At 48.2% G+C, this 24681-nt stretch overlaps 1 protein-coding gene across 1 annotated transcript; it reads left to right on the forward strand.

Moving 5' to 3' along the window:
* Positions 1–24681, forward strand: LOC145337593 (uncharacterized). The gene is made up of 8 exons (XM_080182386.1): positions 1–120; positions 1987–2103; positions 3163–3300; positions 7539–7682; positions 9438–9605; positions 11445–11507; positions 15800–15916; positions 24413–24681. Exons 1-8 carry the CDS (start codon positions 54–56, stop codon positions 24664–24666), a joined length of 1068 nt encoding a protein of 355 aa, XP_080038512.1. The 5' UTR covers positions 1–53; the 3' UTR covers positions 24667–24681.

Raw genomic sequence — 24681 nt, forward strand, 5'->3', positions numbered from 1 at the left:
TAAACAGGACGCTGTTGGAGGCTCAGGTTCTACACCAACCTATTCGAGGAACAATGATGTGGAGGGCAATTTTAAACACTTTCCGCATGGCTGTCATCTTATATACGGTGCTGCCTGAAGGTAATGCTTGTCTTTATTTTATCATTCCATCCAGACTGTTGTTTTATCCCGACTGTAGTCCTGGAATATAGTCTGACACTGCAGAGGAACAGGGCAGTTATACTCTGACGTCCTGGGACGCACAGTCCAGTGCGATCCACTCCTGCCTGCTCTACACAGTGTCCAGCCTTTGTGACATTGGCCTTTGTGGGATCTTGCTGTGCGATACCATTAGCTGTCGTTTCTACAAACGGTTTAAACGGAGCCACATTTTATTTCCTAGTCTGTCACTGAGTGTTCTGGGACGTTTGCCAGGGTGGGAATGACTCTTGAGGGATGCACGATTTCAAAAGCGTTCCAGCACAGGGTCAGGCCATTTGGCCAGTCTGCCCTGTGAGTGCCTGCGGCTGCCTTCCTGCTAACCCTGCCCTCCCCAAACCCGCCTTCTGAAGTCAGGGACAGGAGTGGGGTGAGGCCACTCAGCCTGTCAAAAGTCTGCTCGGGATCAAAGGTTAAGCGGAGTTAGCAGGATGAGGCTATTGAGTTGGATGATCAGCCATGATCGTGATGGAGGGTGGAGCAGGCTCGAAGAGCCGGATGGTCTCCACCTGCTCCTGTCTTCTATGTTTCAACGGGAGACCCAACCGCTAAAACTGCCCCTCCCCCATTCTCAAATCCCACCCCCGCCTTATGAAGGGAGAAATGTCCTCCCAGCATCCACCCTCTCGAGCCCCCCTCACAATCTTCTCTGTTTCAGTAAGATCACCTCTCATCCCTCTAAACTACAATGCGTAAAGACCCCCAACCTTCCCTCGTTAGACAAACCCCCTCCATCCCACACGGTGAACCTTATCGAGTCATAGAGGTTTACAGCACGGAAACAGGCCCTTTGGCCCAACTTGTCCAGGCGGCCATTTTTTTAAAAACCCTTCAGCTCGTTCCAATTGTCTGCTTTTGGCCCAGATCCCTCTATACCCATCTCACATGTAACTGTCTAAATGCTGTTTTAAAACAAAATTGTACCCACCTCTACTAATACCTCTTGTTCCAGACACTCACCACCCTCTGTGTGAAAAAATTGCCCCTCTGGACACTTCTGTATCTCTCCCCTCTCACTTTAAACCTATGCCCTCTAGTTTTAGACTCCCCTACCTTTGGGAAGAGATATTGACTATCTAGCTGATCTGTTTTATAGACCTCTATAAGATCACCCCTCAGCTTCCTGCGCTCCAGAGAAAAAAGTCCCAGTCTATCCAGCCTTTCCTTATAACTCAAACCATCAAGTCCCGGGAGGATCCTAGTAAATCACACCCTCTCTGAACTGCTTCCATTGTGAGTACACCACAACTGAAATAAGGAAGCCAAAACTGTGCTCAGTATTTTATGCGTAGTCTAACCAACACCCTGTACAGTGGAGGCAAGACTTCCTTATTCTTATAACCCATCTCCCCTCGCAATAAGAGTGGTGTGGTGGCCAATCCACCTAACTGACACAACTTGTGACACGAAAGGGCAATTTAGCATGGCCAATCCATCCAACCCGCTCATCTTTGGACTGTGGGTGGAAATTGGAGTACCTGGAGGAAACCCATAGGGAGGACGTGCAGACAGTCACCCAAGGCTGGAATGGAAACCTGACACTGACACTGTGAAGCAGCAGTGCTAACCACTATACCAATATGCTGCCCACTTCTATACTTCTGTTCCTTTCTTTGCAAATGTGTGTCCACCTCTTCACTTCGCTGACAAGTGGACAATCAGCTGACGTGCTTTAAGGTTGTGTGTGTGTGGCCCTGGATGATTGGGCAGAGGGGCCACACTGAGTTACTGTCTTTAGCCAGGAATTGTAATGTTACTCATTCTGGCCTCTTCTTTCTCTCCACTCAGTGCGTCCTTTGATCTGTAATCAATGTTCAGGTCTATCCGGTTCCTGCTTGTTTACACCAGTGACTTGTAAAACAGGAATCACCACCTGCAGGACCACTTCAACCACTCTCATTTATGGTAACAAGTTATCTTCTAATTTGTCCAATATTTTTAATCCCTCTCTCATTCATTCCTCTTTTTTCCCTCTCTCTCTCCTTCTCTCTCTTCCCCTCCTTTCAGTCTGTCTCTCTCTTTCTCTGTGTTTTCCCTCTCCCTCTTCCTCTCCCTTCAGTCTGTCTCTCTCTTTCTCTCTATCTCTGTTTTTTTTGGCCCTGTCTCTCTCTCTCAGTCTCTCTCTCAAAGCAGGAGGGAGACAGAAAGGAGTTTGAGGACAGCACAGAAGTTAAAGAGAGCACATTAAGTAGTAAAAGGCAGTTTCAGTAATCCTCATACCAGACAGATCAGGCAAAAGCAAGACAGGGAGCAAGGGAAGTTCCAGATTAAACTCCATTTATTTCAATGCAAGAGGTCTGACGGACAAGGCAGACGAACTCAGGGCATGGATGGGTAAGTGGGACTGGGATATTATAGCAGTTACTGAAATATGGCTCAGGATGCTTTCTGTGGTAAAAATTGGTGAGAGTCATAGTGGACATGCCAAATTTTCTCAGCCTCCTGAGAAAGTAGAGGCATAGATGGGCTTTCTTAACTATAGTGTCAGCCCGGGGTGACCAGTATAGCTGGTCTCACAAGAATAGCAACTTCACATTCCTGCCTGGATACAAGGCTCATGCCATTCACAGTGGCAGGGCTTTGAGAGCACCAAGCCCTGCTCAGCAATTTAAAGTTTGGATTTCTGGCAAAAAGAATGTTTTGTTATTGGTGCCGACATTCAACATCTTAGAAGGGGAAATCTTGTTGCCAGCTCTGTTTTGTTGTGAACAAGAAGTTTGAACTTACTCTGACTAAAGTTATCAGTCTCGACTTGATCATAGTATCTGTCTTTGTCACTTTTTTACTTTTTCTCTCTTTCTCTTCCTCTCGTTTACCCACTGCCTCATGCCTTTTCTACATCTTTTGTTCTCTCGCTTCATCTTCCTCTCTCCTTATTTTTCCATCAGTCTCTTTCTGTTCACTACTGAGATTAACAAACCAAGAAAGTGTGAAATTGCAGTGACAATCTATATTTGTTTTCAGGTGCATTGACTAGAAAGCAGATTAGTAACGGTTGTGGACCTTGCTCTGATCCCATCTCCGTTAACACTGGAAGGCTGGTTTTCTCAGAGAGTAGCGTTTGCTGTACCTCTGATCAATGTAATAAACTGACAGAAACAGGTAAGGTTTCAGTGCATTATAACACAAATCATCATCTGATACATTCATCTGATAATGAGACCATCCCACTGAGTGATACTGTGACTGAATAAAATCAACACTGCCAAATTCCCTCTACACTGGCCCCCATCAAACACTCCCAGGACAGGTACAGCACGGGGTTAGATACAGAGTAAAGCTCCCTCTACACTGTCCCCATCAAACACTCCCAGGACAGGTACAGTATGGGGTTAGATACAGAGTAAAGCTCCCTCTACACTGTCCCCATCAAACACTCCCAGGACAGGTACAGCATGGGGTTAGATACAGAGTAAAGCTCCCTCTACACTGTCCCCATCAAACACTCCCAGGACAGGGACAGCATGGGGTTAGATACAGAGTAAAGCTCCCTCTACACTGTCCCCATCAGACACTCCCAGGACAGGTACAGCAGGGGGTTAGATACAGAGTAAAGCTCCATCTACACTGTCCCCATCAGACACTCCCAGAATATGTACAGCATAGGGTTAGATACAGAGTAAAGCTCCCTCTACACTATCCCTATCAAACACTCCCAGGACAGGTACATCAAGGGGTTCAATACAGAGTGATGCTCCCTCTAGCCTGTGCCCATCAGACACTCCCAGACAGGGTTAGACACAGAGTAAAGATCGGGGCTGGCTATCGGAGTGGGCAGGTGGCGTTCGGGACTGCGGGGCGATTGGGAAATTGAGGCTGCCGGTGGGGGTGTGTCAGGGAGGGTGATATCGGGACTGTGGTGTGGGGGGAGGAGATCATAATTGCAGCAGGGGGGGTGGTGAGATCAAGGCGGGTGTGTATGGGGAGGGTGCAACTCAGGCCTGGACGCGTCTGGAGGATCAGCGGTCAGGCCGTGGGGTAGGATCACATGGCAGGTGATGTGAAGCTAGTCAGTGATCGGGAAGTCGACAGTGCGGGGCTACTGCACATGAGACTGTTAGTGAGTCAAAATACTTTTATTTCAAAACTCTGACGTTTATTCCAGAATTTTGGGAGAAGCAGGGACTACCAGACTCCTCACAGAACACAAACACAAGTGGACATTTATACATCATGAGTCTTAGTGTCAATCACGACACAAGTTTCCCATTCCAGCCAGAATTCCGGGTTTTCCCTCCTTGGTAGTGATACAACCCCAGATTTAATCAAGATTCACAGTCCGGCTGGCAGCTGCAGAATTGACACAGTTTTAATCCGGTCACGATTCAAACCCCTTCTGCAGCAGTACTGGCATCCCTGTCTTTGAAGTTACTTGTGCGATTGCGCCTGTCCCAGCAGGATTCTTCCTGTTAAAAACTGGGATCGCGATCTGCCATTAGCAGCTGTCAAAAGCCGGTATCGTAAATTACCATCTGTGTAACAATGTCCAACTAACACAAATAGGCAAGAATTGCAAAACAACAGCCACATTAAACTATCAGTCTTTTATAAAAATGAAAATTAAAGCATGTAAGACATGAACAAATAACTTATATTACTGCCAGGAGCAGTGTAAGCTTGAGAAGATCAGTCATGATGAAAGGTACAAAATGCACTCTGTGTATTTCTGTTAGAGTTATAAATAAAGGGATTTTGGTGGAGGGACTTATTGCAAGATGTAACTCCACAACTTTTACTGAGCTAAACACTTTGGCCTCATTCTCTTCAACCTGCTCCTCTGAACAATCTTTAAAAGAAATAGGTCTGGCAGCCTCCTAAGGAGAGAAAAGAGCTGACGTTTCGAGTCCGGACAAGCCTCAGTCAAAGGGACTCGAAACATCAGCTCTTTTCTCTCCTTGCAGAAGCTGCCAGACATGCTGAGATTTTCCAGCATTTTCTCTTTTGGTTTCAGATTCCAGAATCCGCAGGAATTTGCTATTATTTAAAAGAAGCAGTTTTACCAAACTGGGTTTCAACATCCTTCCAATGGCTTTTAGACATCTCCACTTCCTGTTGCAACTTGGCAGTCTGTGGCCTTGTTATTACACAATCTGGAAACAATTTCTGCAACACCTCTTGTTTACTGTGTCTCCACAGGCTGCTCAACTACTGTAGGCATCGCCACCATGTATGCCCCACCCTCATTGTTTCCGAGGTTCGACTGCACACATGCAATGGGCAATTTCTTCACTACCTTTTCAATAACTACAAACGTTTTCAAACTACTTTTTCAATTTACATTGATCTATGGGACATTTTTAGCTTATCCATGAGTTCCACATACAAATATTTTTTCCTGCAAAACTTCCCCATTCTGTCAGCATGAGGGGTAGAGTGGCACAGCGGTAAGTACTACCGTTTCACAGTGCCAGGGATCCAGGTTCAATTCCCGACCTTGGGTGGCTTACTGTGCAGAGTCTGCACATTCTCCCCATTTCTGTGTGGGTTTCCTCTGTGTGCTCCAATTTCCTGCCACAGCCCAAAGATCTGCAGGTTAGTTGGATTGGCCGTGCTAAATTGCCCCTTAGCATCCAAAGATGTAGGTTAGGGAGATTGGCCATGCTAAATTTCCCCTTAACGTGCAAAGATGCAGGTTAGTTGGATTGGCCATGCTAAATTGCCCCTCAGCATCCAAAGATATAGGTTAGGTAGATTGGCCATGCTAAATTGCCCCTTAGTGTCCAAAGATGTAGGTTAGTTGGAATGGCCATGCTAAATTGCCCCTTAGTGTCCAAAGATGTAGGTTAGTTGGAATGGCCATGCTAAATTGCCCCTTAGTGTCCAAAGATGTAGGTTAGTTGGAATGGCCATGCTAAATTGCCCCTTAGTGTCCAAAGATGTAGGTTAGTTGGAATGGCCATGCTAAATTGCCCCTTAGTGGCCAAAGATGTAGGTTAGTTGGATTGGCCATGCTAAATTGCCCCTTAGTGTCCAAAGATGTAGGTTAGTTGGATTGGCCATGCTAAATTGCCCCTTATTGTCCAAAGATGTGTAGGTTGGTTGGATTGGCCATACTAAGTTGCCTCTTAGTGTGCAAAGATGTACAGTTTAGGTAGATTGGCCATGCTAAATTGCCCCTCAGTGTCTCAAGATGTGTCAGTTAGGGGCATTAGTAGGGTAAATACTTCGGATTACGGGAAAGGGCCTGGGTGGGTTCCTCTGTTGGAGGGTGGGAGCAGACTTGATGGGTTGAATGGCCTCCTTCTGCTCTGGAGGGAGTCTATGAAGAGGCTGATGAAAGAAAGATTTTGATTTGTGGATGAGCTCATAATCTTAGAATCATAGAATCCCTACAGTGCAGAAGGAGGCCATTTGGCCCATTGAGTCTGCACTGACCAAAATCCCATCCAGATCCTACTCCCGCAACCCCACACATTTATCCTACTAATCCTCCTGACACTAAGGGTTAATTTAGCATGGCCAATCTACCTAACTCACACAGCTTTGGACTGTGGGAAGAAACTGGACATGTGGAGGAAACCCATGCAGACACGGGGAGAATGTGCAGTCAGTGACCCAAGACTGGTATTGAACCTGGGTCCTGACGCTGTGAGGCAGCATTGCTAACCATTGTGCCACTGTTCAGCTATCTCTGCTGCCTTCCTCATCATTTTAACCCTTTGTTCTTCAACCTGGATTTGAACAACTGAAGGAAGTGAATCTATAAATTCTCCCAAAATAATTATTTCTCAAAGTTTCATGTGTTAGCTCTGTTTTTGCTGTCTGTATCCATCTGTAAAAATGGCTTTGTTTTACTTTCTGAAGCTCCATACAAGTCCATGCAGCCTGTGTTCTTAGATTTCAACATTTCTGTCTGCATGTGCCAGGAACCTACTCAAATGTAGTGAGTGTAGCCTCTTTCCTGCGTTGTAATCCCCCATTGTAATCCCTCCAATGTAATCCTCAAGTCTTCGGAGCTCTGGAGAAGAGTCATACAAACTCGAACTGTTACCCCTGTGTCTCTCTCTCTTTCCACAGTTGCTGCAGAACTGCTGAGTTTTTAGGCTTTTAGTCTTTTAATTATCTATTTGCTTTGGAAGTGTTTACATGGGGGTCTGACCAAGCAGGTGAATGCTTTACAAGATGATTTCTTAACTGTGTAATTGTAGTTATGTGTGTTTAAATTTTCTTCTCTTCTTCTCAATAAATCTTTTATTTTAAACTCCCAAAAGTATTAGCAGACTTCTTGCTGCAAAGATCCTTCTCATTCTCAGAATACACCAAATAAAGGCTATGGCCAAACTTCCCTCAGGATATTTGGTTTACTCAGCAGTTAATGCCTGCTGTGGTTTGTATTTCAGAGCCTAGGAACAACACACTGACTGGACTGAAATGTCAAGGGTGTTTCGACAGATCGTACAAGTCCTGCAGTGATTCTGAAAAGACGGTGGACTGTGTTGGAGCAGAAAATCACTGCATGAATGCCTCAGGGACAGAGAGCTTACGTACGTTCAACACTCTGCCAGAGTTGTGAGGCTTTTCATGAATTTCTTCCTAAAGAACAAAGCAAAGTACAGCACAGGAACAGGCCCTTCTGCCCTCCAAGCCCATGCTGATCATGACACCCTGTCTAAAGTAAAAAAAAACCTTTTGCCCTTACTCAGTCCGTATCCCTCTATTCCCTCCCTATTCATGTGCCCATCCAGATGCCTCTTAAATGTTGTTAATGTGCCTGCTTCCACCCCCTCCTCTGGGAGCGCGTTCCAGGCACCCACCACTCTCTGTATGAAAAACTTACCCTGCACATTTCCCTTAAACTTCTCCACTCTCACCTTGTACCTGTGCCCGCTTGTCATTGACACTTCCACCCTGGGAAAAAGCCCCTTACTGTCATCTTGTCTGTGCCTCTCATCATTTTGTAGACCCCTATCAGGTCTCCCCTCAGCCTCTGTCTTTCCAGTGAAAACAACCCGAGTTTATTCAACCTCGTCTCAGAGTCAACACCCTCGAGACCAGGCAACATCCTGGTGATCATTCTTCGCACTCTCTCCAAATCTTCCTTTGCCTTCTGGTTGTGTGGTGGCCAGAAGTGCACACAATACTCCAAATGCAGCCTAACCAAGGCTTTATTTAGCTGCAACAAGATTTCCCAACTCGTGTACTCAATGCCCCGGCTAACGAAGGCAAGCATGCCATGTGCCTTGTTCATCTCCATGGCCACCAGACTTGCCACTTTGAGGGAATAGTGGACCTGCATGCCCAGATCCCTCTGTATGTTACTGTTCCTAAGGGTTCTGCCATTTAGAGTATAATCCTTTTATAAATTTATTTATTAATGTCGCACGTAGGCTGATATTAACACTGCAATGAAGTCACTGTGAAAATCCCCTCGACGTCATACTCTGATACCAGTTCAGGTCCACTGAAAGGGAAATTGGCATGGCCAAAGCACCTAATCGGCACGTCTTTCAGTCTGTGGGAGGAAACTGGAGCATCCAGAGGAAACCCAGGCAGACACGGGGACAACATGCAAACTCCACACAGATAGTGACCCAAGCCGGGAATCGAACCCGGGTCCCTGGTGCTCTTGAGGCAGGAGTGCTAAGCACTGTGGCACCGTACTCAATCCATTTGTTTCTGCTCATCTCTGAGCCTGACGCTGGGGGCGTGAGGATGCGTCCCAGGGTCTCCCACATCACTCAGTCAGGATGGGATGGGTCAGAGTCCGCCCCCTTCTACAGAACTGAAGAGGGATGGAAATGTGATGAATTATATTCTTGGGGAGCGGGAGGAGGGTTCTGGAGCAAATTGGGAGAGGGCGGAACTCAGGAGAGATTGACAAAGATGTCACAGGCGTGAGATAAAGGGGCTGTTAATGGTGCGGGATGGAAGTGTATTAACTGCTGCAAAGGTCGGATAGCAGGATGTGTTAATCGGAAAACCGAGGTCAGTGGGAACAAAGAGACAGTGACCATGTGGGGGAGGGGTGCGGTCATGTTGGGACACGCCAGGGAGATTGAAAAACAGAAAACAAAAGGAGAGGGAGAGGAGAATGTTCCCTTCTTCCTCTCCCCCAGAAGATAAGTCATCACATTTCTGCCCCTCCTCACTCCTGGGGAAGGCTCCGAGTTATCGAAATGTTAACTCTGTTTCTCCACAGATGCTGCCAGACCTGCTGAGTATTTCCAGTGTTTTCATTTCAGAATTCCAGCATCCGCGGTGTTTTGCTTTTATACACCCTCTGTCCTGTCTGTTTCTAGTGTCTGGAGGGAACGTTTTCTTCGCCAAGGGCTGTGTGTCCGAACGTGTCACTCTGTCACGGGACAGCATGAAAGATCACGTCATCCAGTTTGACGAAAATCATCACTTTTGTAAGAGCAGCTTCTGTAACAGTGACCTGCAAGGTGGGACCACCACAGCAGCGCCAGGTAAAGGCGGGGCGTGGGGAGGGGATGGAATGGGTGCACAGGCCCCGAGTGTAGGGATATTGATCCACGTTATGGGCATGATTTTCCTCTCAAAATAATAATTGACCAAGAGGCGGGAATACGGGAGCTTTTCCCGCCTGTTTTTTAGGCAGACTTAATTCAATCAATCTCCAGCATCACAGAGTCCATCAGGTGGTTCATGCCAGTGTGTATGGGGGTGGGGGAGGGGGGTGTGCAGATCCGAACCCAAACCTGCCAGAGAGGCGGCATCAGCCTGCTGAGGGAGCCATTGCGCATGTTCCAATCTGCCAGTATACTGGGAAAGCAGTTGATAAGCAGTTCCCCCGCCCCTGAGCCCCCCCCACCACCATCGCTGGCCTCCCTATCGCCGACCCTCATCCCATCTTCCCTCCATGCTGTTGCTGGCCCCGACCGCCGCACCCGCCCCCCCCCACCCCCAACCACATCACACAGCTCCAACCCTGCTGGTGGCCGGACCTGGCCTTCAGTTCCTGGCCCCATCACGAGCCCCACCACCCCCATGCAGAGTTTTCCCCATTCCATCCCCTCCTGCCTCACCCTAACCCTGGTGCGTCTCCGCTCCTATCTGGCCCTGCCCTCTGAAGCCCCACCATGTGGCACTGCCTGGTGCCTACTGGACACTGCTGGTGTGCCAGGCTGGCAGTGCCAGGGTGCCAGGCTGGCAGTGCCAGGGTTCCAGGCTGGCAGTGCTGGGCTGGCACTGCCCATGGGGCACTACCCTGTCCCCAGCCTCCCAGGAGGGCAGGACAAAGAGAGAGAGGAAGGGGAATGGAGGAGAGAGATAAGGAAGGGAGAGAGAGAGAGAGACAGAGAAAAGGGGAAGAGGGAGAGAGAAAGAAAGTGGGGAAGGGGAGAGTGAGAGAGAGAGAGAGAAAGAGGAGGAGAGAGAGAGAGAGAAAGGGAAGGCGGGGGCGGAGAGAGAGAGAGCAAGAAAGATTCAAGGCTAAGAGAGAAGGGAGGGAGAGTGCGGAAAGGGGAAGTGAAAGCGAGGATGCGAGAGACAGGAATGGAGGAATAAAAGAAAAAACAAAATGAGAGGCAGAATGACAGAGAGAGAGAGAGAGACTGTACGAACTGATTGTGGGGGATTATCACAGTTACGTCACTGTGGTGTGAATGTCAGCTGACTTGTGAGACTAATAAATAAATGGATAAACAAATAAACAAGTAGATATAAAGGTGGAAAGTGGAAACATCTTCTGATATATTTACAATTAAACCCAGCACGACCTCTCCTTCCAGTGACAGGATAACCAGAGGGGACACAGATTGAAGAGGAAAAGGACCAGAGGAGGTTGGGGAGGGGGGCGCGGGGAGGTGGAGATGAGGAGAATTATATTTAAACACAGCAGGTGTGATTTTCCAGACACGCTGGCCTCAAGGCTGGAAAATCCAGCCCGAGGTCAATGGACCTTAGCATGGTGTGAACCGCCTGCTACGATTCCCTTGGCAGGTGGAAGGGGAGAACTCCACCCAGGGAGTTGTTGTGGTCTGGAAGGCACTGCCTGGATGGGCACAGGAACTTTCAAAGGGATGGTAAATAGAGGGTTATGGGGTAAATTATGAGGAAGGGTGGGTTGGAGAGTGGGACAACTTCAAGAGATGTTTTACAGGGCCAGCACAGGGAGTGGTGGGCTGAATGGTCGGTGCTGAAGATTCTCTAATTCAAACATGGCCTCAACATTGCCGGAGCCTGTGATTGGTCAGGTAGAGGACCCAGTGGAAAGTGCAATCCATCTCTTAACTTTAGTTAATGATCTCTTCATTTCCCCTCCCCTTCCCTGATTGGACCAACAGGAGTCATAACGAGCAGTCCAGTGATGTCAGAGGCCACCGCTGAAGAGTTAACCAATAGCAACGGTAAGAATTCACATCACCTCTTATACCAAGGATCAATAGGCAAGTACACAGGAACTGGGATCTGTGTCTGTGTTACAGGCCTCCTCCTGTTCCTGTGTAACAGGCTCGAGGGGCTGAATGGGGCCTCCTCCTGTTCCTGTGTAACAGGCTCGAGGGGCTGAATGGGGCCTCCTCCTGTTCCTGTGTAACAGTCTCGAGGGGCTGAATGGGGCCTCCTCCTGTTCCTGTGTAACAGGCTCGAGGGGGCTGAATGGGGCCTCCTCCTGTTCCTGTGTAACAGGCTCGAGGGGCTGAATGGGGCCTCCTCCTGTTCCTGTGTAACAGGCTCGAGGGGCTGAATGGGGCCTCCTCCTGTTCCTGTGTAACAGGCTCAAGGGGGGCTGAATGGGGCCTCCTCCTGTTCCTGTGTAACAGGCTCGAGGGGCTGAATGGGGCCTCCTCCTGTTCCTGTGTAACAGGCTCGAGGGGGGCTGAATGGGGCCTCCTCCTGTTCCTGTGTAACAGGCTCAAGGGGGACTGAATGGGGCCTCCTCCTGTTCCTGTGTAACAGGCTCGAGGGGGGCTGAATGGGGCCTCCTCCTGTTCCTGTGTAACAGGCTCGAGGGGTTGAATAGGGCCTCCTCCTGCACTCCCTCTATACTAAGGACACCCTTCCTCAGATAAGGACACCAGAACTGCCCACAATACTCCAGGTGTGGCCTCGCCAATGCCCTACAATTGCGTCAATCTCCCAGCATACCAATAGATTGGTTGACAGATGCCTCACCCCTATCCCCGTCTCCTGATCGCTGAACCCTACCCCCTACTACCCGATCCCCAAACCACCCCAGCCAAGAAAATGCAGTGTTGTGGGGTCAAGATTTCGGGCATGGAGTGTGGAGAGTGGGAGCCGTACCAAGCTGTGATACAACCAGAAAGAATGCTTTCTGTGGTGCATCTGTAAAATCGATAAAAAATGACACCATGGGTGTGTCAGATTTGGAGAGCACTTCTTTGACAGCCTCAAGCAGGGAGTTAAATAAACTTTCGATGGGGAATGAATTCACAAAGCAGTGTGGAAAGATCACCACAATGGGGTTTGTTAGATAGCCCTGTCAAAGAGACAGCACAGATATGATGGACTGAATAGCCTCCTTCTGCTTACTGCCATTGTACAATTCCACTAACCCTGTGTTGAAATATTCTCCTTCTCACAATGTCTCAGGACACCGCTTTGGTTCTCACACTATCTTCCGAAATGTCTTGGGGGGGATTTTCCCATTTCGCTCTCCAGGGGAATCGTAGCGAGCACCCGGGGAAAGGACGGACAATGCAAACATCCGTCACCTGCGGGCAGGATTTTCCAACCTTGGGAGTGAGCGTAGCTGGAAAATCTCACCCCCCAAAAAAAAAATCCAAGCCAAATATGATCCAAAACCAAAATCCAAGCCAGTTGGGTTGGCACGGTGGCACAATGGTTAGCACCGCTGCCTCACAGCACCAGGGATTCGGGTTCGAATCTTGGCTCGGGTCACTGTCTGTGTGGAGCTTGCATGTTCCTCCTGTGTCTGCGTGGGTTTCCTCCGGGTGCTCTGGTTTCCTCCCACAGTCCAAAGATGTGCGGGTTTGGTTGATTGGCCATGTTAAAATTGCCCCTTAGACATGCGTAGATTAGCGGGTAAATATGTAGGGAGATGGGGGTAGAGCCTGGGTGAGATTGTGGTCGGTGAAGACCCGATGGGCCAAATGGCCTTGTTCTGCACTGTAGGGTTTCTATGATTCTATGTTTCTATGATTGTAGAAAGTCTGATGGGGAGAGATGACAGCAATAGGTCAGGAATGTGTTTATCTCATAGAAAACCTTGAACTGACTCATTGACCTGAAAGCAGGTTGGATAGACACACACCCTAAACTATCCAAAGTCATTCTGGGCAAAAACGTATCGTTTGCTTTCCAACGTTTTGTGAGCAAGACCCTGACGGCTTTCTTCACAACCGTCCCCCTCACACTCCCCTCGTTCTGAGGCGGGACGAGTGAGAGCTGGAGGGTGGTGTGGGAGGGGCAGGGAAGGAGGCAGCTCGATCTACTCTCATTGGAATGGCTGGGAAAGCACCTTGGCAAAGACACAAGGAAGTAGCAGCAGATTCTAGGACCGTGCTCACCTCCTCAGGAATATATTCAGTGGGTGCTGAACACAGAGCTGGTGTGGAGTTCTGTCTCAGTGCTCTGTGCCAGGAGTGTCAAATATCAAAGCGAGATGAAGCAATCTCTGACATTCTCATCATCTGGGCTCTCATTACTGAAGGTGAGACTTTTCACTGAATGGTTCACTCATTAATGTCCTTCAGACTAAATTCTCCCAAAAAAAAAACTGCCCAATGGATGGGACAATGGGAAAATTTTGGGTCGAGCTTTCCTGAATAAATCTCCAACACAAAGTGCCTCAGAGAGATTCCCGCTGGAAAGATGCCTCAGTCCGCCCGAGAAGCTGGCAGCGTAGTGCTGAGTGGGCAATTGCGCATGGGCCAGCCTTAGTGCAGAGGTCAGCGCCATCTGAATCCCCCTCTGTCCAAGGGATACCCCCACCCCCAGCTCTGGGCCTCCCGAGTCTCCGAATTTCCGGTCTTGACAGCTCTGTTCCGGAAATTAGAGTGGAACTGATTTGAATATTTAAAATCTAATTTTAATCTCATTTGCGGGCTCGGGGCTGAAGAGTTTGGGTCCGCTCGGCTCTCCAATCCCATGCCAGGCATGTTCCACTCCAGCAGGGTTTATAACTGCTCCGCGCCAGTGGGCAGCTGGCGGCCTGACCCCAGTGGAATGAAGGGGGGGGCAGGCAGGCCCCCGCCACCCCCCCACCTCCACCCCCTCACCCCCCCCAACCCACACCCCCACCCCCACTCTCCCCCCCCACCCACTCCCCACCCCCTGCCCTAACCCACCCCCCCAAACCCCACCCAACCCCCCCCACACCCCACCCAACCCCCCCACACCCCACCCAGCCCCCCAACCCACCCCCACCCCACCTCCACCCACCCCCGCCCCACCCCACCCCCCCCAACCCCCCCCACTACCCCCCAACCCCCCCACTCCGCCCCACATCCCCAACACCCCCCCCCCCCACACCCCAGCGATCAGGGGGTGGGGAGCTCTGCAAGCCAGGGTCGCTGTTCTGGCCAGTATTCGGGAAGCCGGCAGTACGGGGTTTCTGCGCATGCGTCGATCTTGGTGCTGACTGACTGACGCATGTGCAATGGCCCACTCAGTGCTATGATGCCGGCTTCTCTCCCGAGAATAGTCCCCGTCCACTGATTTTCAACATGATTCACGCTAGGGCTTTCTCTGATGCATCGAGTGTGGGAGATTCATTTTGAAAATCCCACTGAAACAAAAAACCAATGGGATTTACTTCAGTTTTTACATGAATTTGACACAGATTTTTTTTGGGCAAATTCCACCTTGGGTTATGATGACTGATGTTTTATTGAGATATTTATATATTTAGAGATATATGGGTGCTTTTTTCTATTGTGACTGCTCATTATGAACCTTAATTGCATCTTGGGAAGGTGGTGGTGAGTTGCCTTCTTGATACGCTGCAGTGTAGGTACACCCACAGTGCTGTTAGGGAGGGAGTTCCAGGAGTTTGAGCCAGCCACAGAGAAGGAACGGCCGATACTGGCATGTTTTGCAGGTTAACATTCGACCTGTTTGACTGCATAGTTAGTGCACCTTCCTTGGCCATCAGGAGCTGGGGTGGGACTCGAACCCGGAGCGTTCGGTTCAGAGGCCAGAGTTCCATGAACTACGCCACATCAGCTTCTCCTGTCTATTGTGCAATAACGTCACATACCATTTATCTCATCGCTTTTTGTAGGATCGTAGACTCCCACAATCCCACCCAGGCCCTATTCCCGTAACAGCTCACCTGTTGATCCCTCACGCGAGGGTCAATTTAGCGTGGCCAACTAACCTAACCCTGCACACCTCTGGACTGTGGGAGGCACCCAGAGGAAACCCACGCAGACACAAGGAGAACGTGCGGACTCCACAGGGGCAGTGACCCGAGGCCGGAATCGAACCTGGGTCTCTGGCGCTATGAGGCGACAATGCTAACCACTGTGCTACATTGCTGTGTGTTAATTACAGGTCACATTTCCCTTTATTATAACACTGACTGTGCCTCACACCTACCCCATTGTCCCTGAGAAGCTCAGGAACGTTGTGCCCGATGATGAGATCTGTTCATTAGTTCCGTCCAGTAGGACCGAAAAAGTGATGGGTGATTTCTCCTTGTTTGTTCCTGTTACAGCTCCAACTCTGAAATGTTTCAAATGTGAGAGTCCAACAGGAAATTGCACACAACAGGAAGTGTGCGATCCAGCTCAGAACCTGACCTGTCAAACTATCTCAACCACAGTGATATCGGGTGAGAATTCTCCATAAGATGAACTCATTGTAAGATTGGAAAGGTACAATATTGGATAAATAGACAGATGGATAAAAGACTCGAAACGTTGGCTCTATTCTCTCCCCACAGAAGCTGTCAGACCTGCTGAGATTTTCCAGCACTTCTTCTGCTTTTGTTTCAGATTCCAGCATTTTGCTTCGATCTTATGGATAAGTTGTACATTGGGCCGAGATTCTCCGACCTCGCCCGTGGCCGGGATTCTCCAGTCCCGCTGCTGAGAGTGAATGCTTGGCTGAGAACCAAATTCCCCATTCAACGACATCGGAGAAATCCGACCACAGATTGGGTTTTAAAAATCTTAGATATCCAAGAAGCCAAATTGAGAGAAGGGCCGAGATCTTGCAGAGGCTAGCCGCTGGAGGAATTTATATTCATAAAGAGGGTTCAAGTAGTTTACAGAGTTTAGGGAGGGTTACACATAAACATACGAATTAGGAGCAAGAGTAAGACCCTTGAGCCAAGAAGATCATGGCTGGTCTGATTGTAAACTCAACCCCACTTTCCTGCTGATCTCCGATAACATCTCCCTGCCTTGTTAATCAAGAATCTATCTCACCGGACCTTAAAAATATTCAGAGATTTTGCTTCCACTGCCTTTTGAGGGAGAAAGCTCCAGAGATTCACTATCCTCTGAGAGAAGAAACCTCTTCTTCTCTCTTAATGAGTGACCCCTTATTTTTAATCAGTGACCCCCTAGCTCTAGATTCTCCCCACAGGAGGAAACATCCTGGCCACATCCGCCCTGTCACTTCTAGAGCAGTTAATTCCAAATTCTATTGTAGTTGACGCCAAAATATTGAAAGTGTTCAAGAGGCAGCTGGATAAAACACTTGGGGTGAATGGGATCAAAGGTTACGGGGGGAAAGCAGGATCAGGCTATTGAGTTGGATGATCAGCCATGATTGTGATGAATGGCGGAGCAGGCTCGAAGGGCTGAATGGCCTTCTCTTGCTCCTATCTTCTCTGTTTCTATGTTTTTCTATATGCCTCGTAATCTTAAATGCTTCAATCAAGTCACATCTTGCTCTTCTAAACTACAAGCCTAGCTTGTCTAACCTATCCTTGTAAGGTGACCCACCCATTCTTGATATTAGTCTAATAACCCTTCTCTGAACTGCTTTTAACACATTTTTCCTTAAATAAGAAGACCAATAGTGTACACAATACTCAAGATGTGGTCTCACCAATGCCCTGTACAACTGAAGGATAAACCTCCCTACTCTTGGAATCAATTCCCCTCACAATGAATGATAACATTCAATTATCTTTCCTAATTACTTGTTGCATCTGCACACTAAACTCTTGCGATTCATGCACTAGGACACCCAGATCCTTCTGCATCTCAGAGCTTTGCAATCTCTCACCATTTAGATAATAACGCTACATTTTATTCATCCTGCCAAAATGGACAATTTTACATTTTCCTGCATAATACCCCATTTGCCAGAGTTTTTCCCACTGACTAAATCGATCCATGCTCCTTTGTTGTCTCCTTATGCCCTCTTTTGGATCACAGTCAAATTTAGCAACTGCACCTTCAGTTCCTTCCTTGAGTCACTTATACGGATTGTAAGATGTTTAAGCCGTGGCACTGATCTCTGTGGCACATTACACATTGCATCCTTTCATTCAGAAAATGACCCATTCACCCAGGCAGTGCAGTTGACGTTGTCTACATGGACTTTAGCATGGCCTTTGATAAGATACCGCATGGTAGGTTGTTGCATAAAGTTAAATCTCATAGGATCCAGGGTGAGGTATCTAAATGGATACAAAATTGACAGAAGTCAGAGGATGGTTGTAGAGGGTTGTTTTTCAAACTGGATCTGTGAGCAGCGGTGTGCCTCAGGGATCAGTTATTTGACATTTATGTGAATGATTTGGATGAAATTATAGGGGGCATGGTTAGTAAGTTTGCAGATGACACCAAGATTGGTGGCACGGTGGACAGTAAGGAAGGTTATCTCCAATTGCAACGGGATCTTGATCAATCGGACCATTGGGCTCATGAATAGCAGATGGAGTTTAATTTAGATAAATGCGAGGTGATGCATTTTGATAGATTAAGAACATAAGAACGTAAGAAATAGGAGCAGGAGTAGGCCATCTAGCCCTTCGAGCCTGCCCCGCCATTCAATAGGATCATGGCTGATCTGAAGTGGATCAGTTCCACTTGCCCGCTTTCTTTCCATAACCCTTAATTCCCCTGTCTATCAGAAACCTATCTACCCGTGACTTAAATATATTTAGTGAGGTAGCCTCCACCATTTCAACGGGCAGAGAATTCCAGATTTACCAACCTTTGAGTGAAGAAGTTCCTCTTCAACTCTGATCTAAACTGCCCCCCCCCCTTATCTTGAGGCTGTGCCCTCTAGTCCTGCTATCCTTTCTAAGCGGGAAGAATCTCTCTACCTCTACCCTATCCATCCCTTTCATCATCTTATACATCTCTATAAGATCCCCCCTCATCCTTCTAAACTCCAACGAGTACAGACCCAGTCTATTCAGTCTCTCTTCATAGGCCAACCTCCTCATCTCCGGTATCAGCCTAGTGAACCTCCTCTGCACTCCCTCCAAGGCCAATATATCCTTCTGCAAGTGCGGTGACCAAAGCTGCACACAGTACTCCAGCTATGGCCTCACCAGTACCCTGTACAGTTGCAGCAAGTCCTCCCTGCTTCTATATTCTATCCCCCTCGCTATAAAGGCCAGCATCCCATTCGCCTTCTTGATCACCTGCTGCACCTGTAGGCAGGGTTTTTGCGACTCATGCACAAGGACCCCCCGGTCCCTCTGCACCGTAGCATGCTGCAGCTTTTCGCCTTTCAAATAATAATCCCTCCGACTATTATTTCTGCCAAAGTGGATAACCTCGCACTTGCTAACATTATACTCCATCTGCCAGGTCCTCGCCCACTCGCTCAGCCTATTCAGATCTCTCTGCAGACTTTCCACACCCTCCGCACAATTTGCTTTTCCACTCATCTTCGTGTCATCAGCAAATTTCATCACCCTACACTCAGCCCCCTCCTCCAGATCATCTATATAAATGGTAAATAGCTGAGGCCCCAGCACCGATCCCTGCGGCACTCCACTAGTCACCAACCGTCAACCAGAATAGCACCCATTGATACCAACTCTCTGCTTCCTATTAGACAACCGATCCTCTATCTACGCTAACACCTTACCACCAACTCCGTGCACCCTAACCTCCTGTAGCAACCTTTTGTGAGGCACCTTATCAAACGCCTTCTGGAAATCTAAAAACACCACATCCACCGGTTCCCCTCTGTCTACCGCACTAGTCACATCCTCATAGAAATCCAATAAATTCGTCAAACGTGACTTCCCCTTAACGAATCCGTGCTGCATCTGCTCGATGAAACCGTTCTTTTCTAGGTGCCTCGCTATTTCTTCTTTGATGACGGATTCTAGCATTTTTCCAACTACAGACATTAAACTAACTGGCCTATAATTCCCTGCCTTTTGTCTGCTACCTTTTTTAAACAGCGGCGTAACATTAGCCGTTTTCCAATCTTACAGCACTTCCCCGGAGTCCAGTGAATTTTGATAAATAATCACTAAGGCATCCACTATTACCTCTGCCATTTCTTTCAGAACCCTGGGATGCATTCCGTCCGGTCCTGGGGACTTGTCCACCTTCAGTCCCATTAGTCTATCAAGCACTACCTCTCTAGTGACAGTAATCGCATTCAGGCCCTCAGCTCCTACCATCCTTCTATCTTTAATACCCGGCAAACTATTCATGACCTCCTCTGTGAAGACCGAGGCAAAAAACTTATTTAAAGCCTCAGCCATTTCCTCATCTCCCACCATTAAAACCCCCCTCTCATCCTCTAAGGGTCCAACATTCATTCTAGCCAGCCTCCTCTTCTTTATATATTTATAAAAACTTTTACTGTCTTTTTTTATATTTAGTGCTAGTTTAGCTTCATACTCTATCTTTCTTTATCACCTTCTTAGTCATTCTTTGTTGATTTTTAAATCTTTCCCAATCTTCTAATCGCCCACTATTTTTAGCCACTCTAAACGCATCAGCTTTTAATTTAATACTCTCCTTTATTTCCTTCGATAACCACGGCTGGTTATCCCTTCTCCTACATTCCTTCTTTACCATCGGAATATATTTCTGCTGAGTACCGAAAAAGATCTCCTTAAAACTCCTCCACTGTTCCTCAACTGTCCTACCGACCAATCTGCGCCCCCAATCTACATTCGCCAATTCCTCTCTCATCCTATCGTACTCCCCTCTGTTCAAACAGAGGACACAGGTTTGGGACCCGACTTTCTCATCCTCCATCTGCATCAGAAATTCAACCATACTATGATCACTCGTCCCAAGAGGATCCCTCATTCTACCTGCCTCGTTACATAACACCAGATCTAAGATCGCTCGCTCCCTCGTCGGTTCCGTCACACACTGTTCAAGGAAACTATCCCGGCAGCATTCCAAGAACTCTTCCTCAAGCCCACCGCGTTCGACATGGGTGTTCCAATCAATGTACAGATTAAAATCCCCCATAATTATCGCTGTTCCATTTCGGCACGCATCATTTATTTGCTTGTTTATAGCCCGCCCCACCTCCAAGTTATTATTTGGGGGCCTATAGACCACACCCACCCACGCCTTCCTCCCCTCACTGTTCCTTATCTCCACCCACAACGATTCCACATTCTGCTCTTTGGAGCCTATATCTTCCCTTACTACCGCCCTGATACTATCCTTAATTAACAGAGCTACCCCACCCCCTTTTCCCTCCCGTCTATCCTTCCTAAACACCTGATACCCCTGGACATTCAGTTCCCAGTCCCTGTCACCCTGCAACCACGTTTCCGTAATGGCCACTAGATCATTTCCATTTGTGCTGATCTGCGCCACCAGCTCATTCACTTTGTTCCGAATGCTTCGTGCATTCAGGCAAAGTGTCTCTATACCAGCCTTTATCTGGACCTTATTTGTAGAAACGTTACTAACTTCTCTCATGCCCCCTACTCCTTTTATTATTGGGACATCCTCAATATTTACCTGCACCCGTACCCTCTCCTTTACTTTAGATTTTGTAATTTCTCCCACCCCTGCAGCCTCCCCCACCCCCATTAGTTTAAAGCCCTATCTACAGTCCTAGTTATACGATTCGCCAGGACTCTGGCCCCAGCACGGTTCACACTAAGACCATCCCATCTGAACAGGTCCCATCTGCCCCAATACTGGTGCCAATGCTCCATAAATTCAAACCCATTCCTCCCACACCAATCCCTGAGCCAGCCATTCATCTCTTTAATCCTATTTACCCTCCGCCCATCTGCATGCGGTTCAGGTAGTAATCCAGAGATAACCACCTTGTCGGTTCTGCTTTTTAATTTGGTTCCCAGCTTTGCACACTCCCTCTGTAGATCCTTAGTTCCTATTTTGCCTATGTCGTTGGCATCCACATGTACCACAACGACTGGATTCTCACCCTCCCACTCCAGGTTCCTCTGCAGCCCAGATGAGAAATCCTGGACCCGAGCACCCGAATCTTCTTGAAACACATGAACTTTGGGAAATTCACAAGTCACTTCCTTTAAGAGTCTAGGATGAAATCCACCAGGGCCCAGTAACATGGTCTGTTTTGCTTAACACCACTCCTGTGGTGGATTGTAACTCTCCTGCCTCCCTCCCTCCCTTCCATTTCCTGTTCTACAGCTATTTCTACGATGTGTCCTCTCTGATGAAGAGCGTAGCAAACTATCTCTTCAGTTCTATAGGGAAGTTACAGAGATAGGGAGGGTTGTAGGAACTGGAGTTCACCTGCCATCTCCTTCTCTTCTGTCGCTGAGTCCTCAGACTCATTCCCCAGAGGTTACAAAGATTGGGAGGGTTATGTAGGGGCTGGAAGAGGTTACAGAGATAGGGAGAGGGTTGTAGGGGCTGGGGGAGGTTACAGAGATAGGGAGCGTTGTAGGAATTGGAGGAGGTTACAGTTATAAGGAGGGTTGTAGGTGCTGAAGGGGGTTACAGCGATAGGGATGGCTATAGGTGTTGGAGGAGGTTACAGAGATAGGGAGTGATGTAGGTACGAAGGAGGTTACAGAGACAGAAAGGGTTGTAGGCACTGGGGAAGGCTACAGAGATAGGGAGGGGTGTAGGGGTTGGGGGTGGTTACAGAGATAGGGAGGATTGTAAGAACTGGAGGAGGTTACAGAGATAGGGAGGGGAATCGGGGCTGGAGGAGGTTACAGAGATAGGGAGGGGAGTCAGGGCTGGAGGAGGTTACAGAGATAGGGAGGGGAGTCAGGGCTGGAGGAGGTTACAGAGATAGGGAGGGGAGTCAGGGCTGGAGGAGGTTACAGAGATAAGGAGGGGAGTCAGGGCTGGAGGAGGTTACAGAGATAGGGAGGGTTGTAGAAGTTGGTGGGGATTTACAGGGGTGGATGGTGGTGACTGGAGGATTTTCACAGTAACTTCATTGCAGTGTTAATGTAAACAGACTTGTGACACTAATAAACAGGTAAACTGAGAAAAAGCGGAGCATAAAAGTGGGGAAACCTGAAGATTTTGGTAGTTACAGATATATAGGGTGGGTGGATATCATTTACACCCTAACCTGCACCTTTGGCCACTAAGGGGCAATTTAGCACAGCCAATCCACCTAACCTGCACACCTTAGCACTGTGGGAGGAAACTGGAGCACCCGGAGGAAACCCATGCAGACATGGGGAGGACATGCAAACTCCACACAATCACCCAAGCCGGGAATCAAACCTGGGTCCCTGGAGCTGTGAGGCAGCGGTGCTAACCACTGTGCTATCGTGCTGCTCCTTCTCTAGATTTCCTGGGCAACTAATCCTGGAAGACATCCAAAGTCTTTGGATGCAAAGATGCATCCAAAATCTCTGATATTAATCTGAGTTTCATGTGGTTCCCAATGTGAGTTGGGTGCCCAGGTGAACTTCTGGAGGCCTTCTTACGCAATCTTTACCTTGGCGATTCCAGGCATCCCCCCACCCACCCATTTATGACTCCCCAGGGAATGGAAGATATGGGTCAATATTATTTAATTCTGAGGGTAATCCCCAGAGTATAGGAGAGTGACAGTGCCCTCCACAGTGGAAATAATCAGTCGGTGCAGCATTGCTGGTAAAGTTTGAAGTTTATTTGTTGTTGTCACAAGTAGGCTTACATTAACACTGAAATGAAGTTACTGTGAAAATGCCCTAGTTGTCACACCCTGGCGCCTGTTCGGGTACACTGAGAGGATTTCGCAATGCACCTAACCAGCTTGCCTTTCGAACTGTGGGAGGAAACTGGAGTGCCCGAAAGAAACCCACGCAGACACGGGGGGAATGTGCAGACTTCGCCCAGACGGTGACCCAAGCCGGGAATCGAACCTGGGTCCCTGGTGCTGTGAGGCAGCGGTGCTAACCACTGTGCCACCCTACGCAGCACCGAGTGACTCAGAGCATCGTTCACTTGGGCACCCAATCTACATTGAAACTCGGATTAATACCGGAGATTTTGGATGCACCTGAGCATCTACCAGGATTAGTTACCGAGGGAATGCTGGAAGTGGGCAGCGGAGGCACAGTGTCTGGCACCACTGCCTCATGCCACCTCACACAACACATTCCTAGTGGTACTTGAGAGTTTTGTAAACCTAAAATTAACTTCAACAAAGTGACCTCTCAGGGGTGGAAGATGTTGGGTTGTGTGAAGTTAATTGGAAGACCAACAAAACTTTGGGTTGAATGATCTTTCCCTGCAATTTGATTTGATTTATTATTGTCACATGTATTGGGGCACAGTGAAAAGTACTAGTAATAAGCGCAGGTAGATGGGTTTTTGGTAGGCGAGGGGATTAAGGGTTATGGGGAGAAAGCGGGAATGTGGAACTGATCCACTCCAGATCAGCCATGATCTTATTGAATGGAGGGGCAGGCTCGAAGGGCTAGATGGCCTACTCCTGCTCCTATTTCTTATGATCTTATGTTCTTATAAGTCCTCAGAGGCAGAAGTCCCTTGACCAAAATCCCTTTCTTTACAAGTCTGACAACAGCATACAGGGTGCTTTCCATTAGTAGCCTACACTAGGAGTCCCAGAGGAACTGACACTCCTGGTTACATACAAAACAACAGCCTCCGTGATTGACTCATCAATTTGGCCCTTAATCAGGGAGCTCATATTCTAACAAGCCAACCTCAATTGCCTGATTAAAGTACTTACAATATTGTTTCTTGCGCGCTATACGGACAAAACATACTGTTCCTAGAGAAGGAAAGGAGAGGGCTTTGTTAGTCTTGCAGAGAACCAATGGGAGTGGCATTCCTGAAGATTGGCTTTCCCAATAGGAATGAAATGTTACAGGAACCAAGTGTCGACAGGAGGCGAGTGGCAGGAATCAGTCCTCACGTTGTGTTAGAACTTTAACTCAATACAATTCCTATTTCCCCAGCTGGAGCCTCGACCAAACGTTATATTTACAGATGTGGGAAATGCATTGGACATCTGTCCTTAAATGCTGGGATGTTATCAGCGGCCATGACAGACAGCTGCTGCCAATCTGACCTCTGCAACAACCAAACAATTCCAGGTACGGCGCCAACCTGTTCGGGGGGAGGGAGGTGTAAGTTGATGCGCAGATTGTCAAAGTTTGGCAAGCTTTTTTTTATGAGAGTCGGGGCTCGCAGGGTCATCATGTCAAAGTAAAAGGCTTTGCGGCCC

The sequence above is a fragment of the Carcharhinus amblyrhynchos genome, unplaced genomic scaffold (genome assembly GCF_965287045.1).
Source record: "Carcharhinus amblyrhynchos unplaced genomic scaffold, sCarAmb.v2.hapA scaffold_53, whole genome shotgun sequence".
Taxonomy (NCBI): Eukaryota; Metazoa; Chordata; class Chondrichthyes; order Carcharhiniformes; family Carcharhinidae; genus Carcharhinus; species Carcharhinus amblyrhynchos.

Bases quoted from the DNA above. Each gene is read 5' to 3' on its own strand.
- LOC145337593 (XM_080182386.1), top strand. From the start codon at position 54: ATGATGTGGAGGGCAATTTTAAACACTTTCCGCATGGCTGTCATCTTA. The intron at 121-1,986 runs GTAATGCTTGTC...CTCTCCACTCAG, and splicing joins ATATACGGTGCTGCCTGAAG to TGCGTCCTTTGATCTGTAAT. The intron at 15,917-24,412 runs GTGAGAATTCTC...CTATTTCCCCAG, and splicing joins CTCAACCACAGTGATATCGG to CTGGAGCCTCGACCAAACGT.